Here is an 8,988-nt window from a genome sequence, read left to right as displayed (position 1 = left end):
GAAGGGTTTCTGTGGCCGGTGCGGTGGTGGTGGTGGTGGTAGTGGTAGCAGTAGTAGTAGGGTCCGTTGTCGGAGGCTGAAGGTGGTTGCGACTTTAGCGTTGGCTTGTACGGTGTTGCTGGACGGGCCGACGGAAACAATGGTAGGCGACGGTGCGAGTCCCGTTAGAGGCCCGGGAGCGAACCTGCTCTCCGGTAAACGACGAGGCATGACGGTGTGGAAGGTCTCCAAGGTGTCGGAGGCTGAGCCGGGCTTCCTGGAGATAGGCGACGCATCGTAGGAACTGATGCGAGGTGCAGCTTGAGAAAATCCAATATATACGTAGAAAATAAATAGCAAAACCGGAGATATGTACATCATTAAGGACGTTAACCTCATATTCGATTTCAGCTCTCCATGTAAGCCCCAGTAATGGTCTCTCTCAGACCTTTCCCTGAATGGACGCGTACTCCACCATTGATGTCCTCGGCGGCTGTACGCTCACGCTGCTGCTTGTTGCCCTATGAACCAGTCTACACTTCACGCGCTGGTGCAGCCTACCTTGGGGCGCGGGAGATTGACACATTCGCGAGCCAATAGGAGCCGTGGAAATATCTCTCTGGGCGTTGCTCCGCTCACTGGTTGGACAGTCGTTTTACCTTCCTATGGAGACACAAAGCAATGTAAATTGTCAAACATCCTCAGAAAATTATCAAAACATACCCTGTTCCATTCATAAATTTAGCTACTTATGAGGAGACATATTGTAAACATAATGAGCTTGGAAAGCAGGCTAACAAAACTAATAACTAGCCGACAGGTAGTCCTAACAAGGACCACAAGCCATGATGAACCATTACCAGAATTAACTATGATCACTATTTACAGGAGAAGGCATACAAGCCTTTTAGGTTAGGCTCTGTGATGGTATGATGACATTTCAAGGTTTTACATTGTATGCTTATTATCATCATTAATGAATGCGTTACGTTTTTCAAAATATCTGACATAATAGAGAAATGCGAGAAAACGTATCTGAATGCTTACACATGCATTTCTGAAATATAACGTAGCTTGACATTCATAAATGAAAATTCTCAAGTAAAAGTGCTATATGTAAACGCAGCCGATAGGTGGCAGTAGAGTCTAGTGAACTTGGCTGAAGAGTTGCAGGAAGTTGCGCATAGCGACTAGCTGGGTACAATGGCGCCTCTAGACCTGGATAAATATGCGGAGATTGCAAAGCAGTGTAAATACCTCCCAGAAAACGACCTCAAGGTAATTGTGGATTCATAGAATTTTTTTTTTATTAAGTCACGTCCTAAGCACACAATGTTATCTCGCTGCTGTTTGTTTTGTGTTACAGTAGCATAATTAGCTAACGTTAGCTAGCTTGCGGTGCTAACGTCATATCGGTCAGGAAGTCAAAACTGTTATAGCTGTCAAGAGTAAACACTGGTCGAATTTTAGCTATTATTTTTTTGTTTTTAACCGAAGCGGGATTGGAAATATCCAGCGTTGTTTGACCATTAATTGCTGACACTAACGTTAACGGTTATCCTGATTCTGAACTGCTGATGCTGAGCCAGTTGATAAAAATTGACTGTCATTGACCAGGTTGCTTACACAGCTTACATGTTCGGTGCGGTTGAATGGACCTCTGGTGCTTTTAGCCCCATGTTTTATCCCCAGTTCAGTTGGTTTAGTCGGTTCAGTTCGGAGAAAATCAAACTCCAGCCCGGACCTATCCCAGATACTTTGCGTTTTAAGTTATTTACTTTGGAGAAATGCATACCTGGTAGAACATGAAGCATAACATTGTATGGAGCCACTCTTTGATTCGGCATACATATAATCCAACTTGTTTGTAGAATTGGTTCACATTGCCCACCACCGCCCATCACGCTATATTTTGGTGGAGGACATTTGAGGGAATAACAGTCGTATCAATTATAAAAGTTGAAAATGTATTGAAATACGTGCTGCATGGTGGATCACGTAGATGCCGAATTTATCAGTGGATCCTAATGAGTCTCGGAAACCGTTAAGTTTTGTTTTACGAGGTGTATATATGTTTGCCGATAAACAAGGCAACATTAATGGCCGGATTTTTGAATAGTGTTTGGTGTGACGTTTTCTCCACGCCTGAGAGAACGGAACGTATCGGTCTAGGAGAAATGACGCATCATGTTGACTGTTACTAGCAACAACTAGACTGAGATTCCTTAGTTACACAGGTATACATGTAACATACGCCCCCCTTTGGGAAGAATGCACACATGTTCAGAAAAGTATGGAAAATAATGTACAGTAATGATATATATAAATGGCGACACAGTTTGGCTTTTGACCTAGTGTCATTCACATGTTGATAGAGGTTGTATGGCAAGCCTTTTTAACATTTAATCAAGCCACACTCCTATCTGTAATTACATTTTAGATATCCATAATAGCATTTATCCTAGTCAAAATTGTATTCTCACTAGTCAGAATGGTAATTAAAGATATCCACAATAACATTCTTACTAGTAGAAATTGTATTACAAGATATCTACAACTTTGATTGTACTAGTCAAAACTACATTTAAGATATCTAAAAAACCTTAAAAAGTATAAGTGGCCGTTTTAACATTTAATAGCTAGACTGGATATGTATTGCGGATATCTGTAATTCAATTCATCCTAGTCAAAAAGAACATTTCAGATATCCACAATGATTCTACCTAGGACAAATCACGTCACTTTTGCCATTCATGTGTATTGGGCTTTCAATTTCAGATATCCACAATTGCATTTTGGTATCCAGAATGAACATTCTGGATATCTGCAATGTAATTTTGAATATCCAAAATACATTGTGAGTAGTAAAATTGTCATTACGGATATCCACAATTAGAATTATGACTAGAAACAATGCAATTGCAGATATCCACAAATGTATTGTGGATATCTGTTGACGGGTAGATAGGACGCCGTTTTCATTTTGGATATCTGAAATTAAAATTATGACTAGTAACAATTGGATTGTAGATATCTGAAATGGGAGTTTTTCCTAGTAAGAATTCTATTGCAGATATCCAGAATGTTCATTCTTGTGAAGTAAAGTCTGCAGCTGTAGAGTCACCTGGCTTAGTTGAGAGTCATTGCTGCCCAGCATTTATCAGCATACATCATATCGAACACCAACTGCAGTCCTCGCATCTTATTTTGAAATAAATGCATGGGGGTTTTGATATGGAAAATCTAAATGCTGTTTCAGAGGCTTTTCCCCCCCTGACAAAAATAAACACTGAATACTGTATCTGTTTTGTTTCCAATCTGCACAGAGGTTATGCGACTATGTGTGTGACCTTCTGCTGGAGGAATCCAACGTCCAGCCTGTTTCTACTCCTGTAACAGTATGTGGGGACATACATGGACAGGTAAACGCCAGATTCCAGTGCACTGAAGAAGACAGGAATAGTTCTTATGCCCAAATATGGGATTCCAGATCCCATATTCAGTGTAATGTGAAAATGAATAGGGGTGTAAAATAACTGCCTTTAACTACATCCAACCATAATATTGATATTTTTGCTTTTAGGCTTTCTTCCATTATGCATTTCTTCATTTGTTGAGGTGGATTCTGATTGAGTTTTGAAGCTGCAATGAAAAAAATGAAATATTGCCTTTGTGAAGTGAGAATAACGCAACATCCACATCCATGGTTGTTATTCAAATATTTCAAAAATTCAGTAATGTGTTCAAATATGTACATTTTCTACTTGAAGTAGCCTAGTTCAGTGATTCTCAACCTTTTTCATATCAAGGACCCCTATTTTAGTCCACATTAGAGCCACAGACCCCCATTTGATGAGATTTTGTGTCTCAAACCCAAATCTGAGAATATTTGTATTGTTAGATATGATTTTGTCCAGAATTCCATAACTATCTGTATTGTAGGTAGAGAGATAACAGAGAAACTATGATCAAAACAGTCATTCTTCTACATTCTCTAATTGTGTTAACTTCTGGTAAATGAAATAATGCTGACGTTTAACAATTCATCAGTTTGCTGGGGACCCCCTCAAGGACCCCTGGTGGTCCGCGGACCCCACGTTGAGAACCACTGGCCTAGTTCACACATTTTAAGAACGCGGCAGACGCGATCCAAAAATCCCATAATTTTCACCATAGGCAAAAGAAAATGCATCCGGATATAATGCAAAAGTCACAAAATGATGACAACACATGACAAATCGTTTTATTTGGCCAATTGTTTTACATTGTTGACTAAATTTTCATCTCCTTGCGTCTCAGTTTTACGATCTTTGCGAACTCTTCCGAACCGGCGGCCAGGTCCCAGACACAAATTACATATTCATGGTTTGTATATTTACATCACTTTCAATCTACCTATCTTAATGGTTCTTTTTAAATCGGTGTTGCTGTATAATGTTTACAGCAATGAGCCTCTGTCGCCCGGTGTCTTTAGGGCGACTTCGTGGACCGAGGATATTACAGCCTGGAGACGTTCACCTACCTGCTGGTGCTGAAGGCTAAGTGGCCCGACCGCATCACGCTCCTCCGTGGAAACCATGAGAGCAGACAGATTACCCAAGTGTACGGCTTTTATGGTGAGATTACCGGCTTTGTTTTTTGGTGGTCACATATCATCACTGTTCTCACTTCTTGAATCGGTACTTCTCATTTCAAGTAAATGAGTCGTTTCTTTTGGGTTTTTTTGCCTTGCAGACGAATGCCAAACCAAGTATGGGAACGCAAATGCCTGGCGATATTGTACCAAAGTGTTTGATATGTTAACAGTCGCAGCAGTAAGTATTGGAACGGTTACTCTGAGTTTCATATGATTTTTCACAAGGGATGGGAATTTTGTCAAATGGGAACCAATTACGGGAAACCACCCCAAAACCACTAAGATGACATCTGATAGTCAGAAGTTCATCTTTTTTTTTTTTTTTTTTCTCACAATATTTTTATTTAAATTTTCAACACCATGCCTTTTACATTCCTATAATATAAAATTAGGGCTGCACAATTAATCGAAATTTTATCGAAATCGCAATATGGCCTACTGCAATTTTCAAATCGCAGGAGGCGCAATATTTGTTAAAGGTGAAATGTGTCAAAATAGCATTTTAAATGAAATATTGTGGTGCTGCAGAGATGTAGAATAAATCATATTCTACAGACTACAGAAAACATCTTTGTTTGGTACAGATCCCCCGCAAAAATCACACCATAATCATTTTAATACGTTTTTCAATGAAAATGAGAATAATGATGTAAAAATTATCATTCCCTCTAATATCGCAAATCATTTCGCAATTGCAATATCAGTCAAAATAATCGCAATTAGATATTTTTTCAAAATCGTTCAGCCCTAACTTAAACCACTTACTTCCATTGTGGTACTTGATGGACAAAATAATAATAATAACTTGACATACAACACAAAAACGTGACAAAAACCCAATCAAGGGATCATGGGATATACATTTTTCAGATTCATATATAAGACTTACAATGTGACACCCTGACTCTCTTGTGCGTGTTTGTCAGCTGATGGACGAGCAGATCCTGTGTGTTCACGGCGGCCTCTCCCCCGACATCAAAACCCTGGACCAGATCCGAACCATCGAGCGGAACCAGGAGATCCCCCACAAAGGAGCGTTCTGCGATCTGGTGTGGTCGGACCCCGAAGACGTGGACACCTGGGCCATCAGCCCCCGAGGAGCCGGGTGGCTCTTTGGCGCCAAGGTCACAAACGAGGTGAGAGGATATTATAATTTTTTATTTACTAGGGCAGTAGTTGTAGTAGTTGTAATGACATGTCACGATACGATTCGATACACCCGCGATACGATGTAATAAATAAAAGTTCAGTGACAACAAAGTCTGACTTTCTAGCGAGATAAATCTTTCTAGCGATGCCATTGGCTCGTTAGAATGTAAACAACAATTTAAAAATGTCATTACAAAGTGACAATGATATAATTTGGATGGAGAGTTTGTGAAATTGTGATGGGTAATTTGTGATTACTGCAGCAGAATCACATGGAGCTGATATCGCGATTCATTTTTCTGCCCCACGATACGTATCGTCACATTTTTGTATCGCGATATATTGAATTTCAATATAGAATAGAATAGAATAGAATAGAAAGCCTTTATTATCATTGTGCAGAATACAACGAAATTAGGAGCACTACTCCTGATCAGTGCAATTTAAAAGACACAGGTAAACAAAACGTAAACAAAACAAAACAACCTCAGCAAACAAACATCCACAGCCAACAACACAGGTTCTAAAATAATAAGTAAAATAAATAAACACAATGTACTTATTGCACTAGAATAAATAAATGTAATTATTGCACTAGTATGAAAGTAATTATTGCACTAGAATAAATACATGTAATTATTGCACTAGAATAAATGTAATTATTGTACTAGAATAAATAAATGTAGTTATTGCACTAGAATAAATGTAATTATTGTACTAGAATAAATAAATGTAATTATTGCACTAGAATAAATGTAATTATTGCACTAGAATAAATAAATGTAATTATTGCACTAGTTTGAATGTAATTATTGCACTAGAATTAATAAATAAAATGATTGCACTAGAATAAATAAATGCAATTATTGCACTAGAATAAATAAATGCAATTATTGCATTAGTATGAAAGTAATTATTGCACTAGAATAAATGTAATTATTGCACTAGATTAAATAAATGTAATTATTGCACTAGTTTGAATGTAATTATTGCACTAGAATAAATAAATGTAATTATTGCACTAGTTTGAATGTAATTATTGCACTAGAATAAATAAATGTAATTATTGCACTAGTTTGAATGTAATTATTGCACTAGAATAAATAAATGTAATTATTGCACTAGTTTGAATGTAATTATTGCAATATAGCAGTGAAGGTGAAGGAGAGGGTGAAGTGAAGTGGCTTGGCAATATTTGCAACATCTAACATATGTCCCCCCCCCTTCCCTCCTTTGTTCCTTTGTACCCCCCCCCCCCCCCCAATAAAAAAAACAACAAAAAACAACAACAAACACCAAACGGCCAGTTCGTCCACATCAACAACCTGAAGCTGATCTGCCGGGCGCACCAGCTCGTCCACGAGGGCTACAAGTTCATGTTCGACGAGAAGCTGGTGACGGTGTGGTCGGCCCCCAACTACTGCTACCGCTGCGGCAACATCGCCTCCATCATGGTCTTCAAGGACGCCAACACGCGGGAGCCCAAGCTCTTCAGGGCGGTGCCGGACTCGGAGAGGGTCATCCCGCCTCGGACGACGACGCCGTACTTCCTGTAAAGCGGCGGTGGGGGGACTCAAAAACGGGGGCCCCCCCCCCCCCCCAAAACCACCACAGACAAGGGACTGCAGTGTCTGTGCGTGGGCGGCAGCATCAGCACTCGTGAGCCCATATTCATTTTGTATAGTACATTTTAGTATCTTTTCAACGAATCTCCGCCTCTTGGTGCCAACTGTCCGCAATTCTCTCCCCCCCCCCCCCCCCGCTCTGTTGCATTTAATGCCATTAATTATTCAAAGTTCAAAGTTCAAATCCCATTCTGAGACGATGCAGCTGCAAGTTGTCCCCCTAAGTGTTCACCGCATCACCGTCAACGCCGTGTAAATGTTTTCTAGACCTGTGGTTCTCAACTGTGGGGTCCGGGGACCACCAGGGGTCCTTGAGGAGGTTCCAGGGGGTCCCCAGCAAATTGATGAATTGTTAAACTTCAGCATTATTTCATTTACAAGAAGTGAACACAGTTAGAGAATGTAGAAGAATGACTGTTTTGATCCTAGTTTCACTGTTATCTCTCTACCTACAATACAGATAGCCATTGAATTCTGGACAAAATCATATCTGACAATAGAAATATTCTCAGATTTGGGTCGGGGAGACAAAATCTCATCAAATGGGGGTCCGTCGTGGCTCTAATGTGGACTGAATTGGGGTCCTTGATATGAAAAAGGTTGAGAATCACTATTCTAGACGAAGGATTGAAACGACACAGAAGCCAACTTGTAAACTCTTGTAAAATTTTGCTTATTTAAAATAAAAAACAAATCTCCATTGTAGTTTACAATAAAAAAAATTCACTCTGAAGAGCAAATCACAAGGTGTATTATGTTATATACGATGTTTCATTTTATTTTGTTATGGAAGTGTATTAAAGTTGTGTGTAAGATAATGATGAAGCACTGCACAAAAGCAAAAATTGCTTTTATTAAGATAAGCGTACTGTTTAGTGTTGTAATGTGATCTTATAAATAAACGCTTAAACCTTGAGTGTTAATGTCTAACAAGTTCTTGTGATATCTGTGGGTAAAATGGGGGACTTCCAGATTCTGAATCAGTTTTACTTCTCCTTATTGTATTTGTGTATTTCAGCATAGTTTTTATTACAATATTCAGACATCAGTAACAAAGTCACTTCACAGCAATGATACAAACAAAATGGGAGAAATGTAAAAAAATTACAGCATTCAACAACTGATAACTGTTGTCACTCAGTAAATATAATATTGGATGATAAACTTATTTATAAATTTCAGAGTCTATTCATGACATAAAATTAATAAAAAATATTTTTAAATTGGGATAAGAAGTTGGACTTCGTGCAACTGTAGTGAATTACTCAAACAAGCTAGTTGATGTAGGTCCAAGGGTTGCACCAAAATACAGCCAAAGACGCTTATATAATTATCAAGATAGTTAACCTCCTATTCCAGGTTAAGGAAGCCCTTGTCTGCTACACAGGATCTCGCACGGGCATACAGCTGTGTAAAACCAGAATAATAATGAATAGTCAGAAAGCTAGCTAGTGCATACAGCAGCTAATTTATGTAAGAACCTTCATGAATATGAATCTGACCAGAAGTACATCCTGGAGTTTTTGTTTGTGGTTGACACATTGTAATGTTTGGTTTGTATTGTGTTCATGTAAAACATTAACTCAAATGTATCATTCA

General features: G+C 38.9%; 1 protein-coding gene across 3 annotated transcripts; it reads left to right on the top strand.

The window, feature by feature from the left end:
* The first annotated feature begins 1,149 nt into the window (after positions 1-1,149).
* On the top strand, positions 1,150-8,283 carry LOC139651865 (serine/threonine-protein phosphatase 6 catalytic subunit). Of its 3 annotated transcripts, none has more exons than XM_071528746.1 (7): positions 1,150-1,257; positions 3,306-3,401; positions 4,279-4,317; positions 4,523-4,595; positions 4,714-4,793; positions 5,542-5,751; positions 7,072-8,283. In XM_071528746.1, the coding sequence occupies exons 1-7, from the start codon at positions 1,183-1,185 to the stop codon at positions 7,318-7,320; spliced, it is 822 nt and encodes a 273-aa protein (XP_071384847.1). In that variant the 5' UTR covers positions 1,150-1,182; the 3' UTR covers positions 7,321-8,283. The 3 variants fall into 3 exon arrangements, with proteins under 3 accessions (XP_071384847.1, XP_071384845.1, XP_071384846.1); XM_071528744.1 differs by having other exon boundaries at positions 4,279-4,344; positions 4,454-4,595; positions 7,072-8,280; XM_071528745.1 differs by lacking the exon at positions 4,279-4,317 and having other exon boundaries at positions 4,454-4,595; positions 7,072-8,282.
* The last annotated feature ends 705 nt before the right edge of the window (positions 8,284-8,988 follow it).

The sequence above is a fragment of the Centroberyx affinis genome, unplaced genomic scaffold (genome assembly GCF_046629955.1).
Source record: "Centroberyx affinis isolate AG114_WGS23_722 - 3 ecotype Tasmania unplaced genomic scaffold, CSIRO-AGI_Caff_v1 ptg001723l_1, whole genome shotgun sequence".
NCBI lineage: Eukaryota > Metazoa > Chordata > Actinopteri > Beryciformes > Berycidae > Centroberyx > Centroberyx affinis.
Note: the sequence above shows the minus strand (reverse complement) of the source record. Positions and strands in the feature narration are given on the sequence as shown.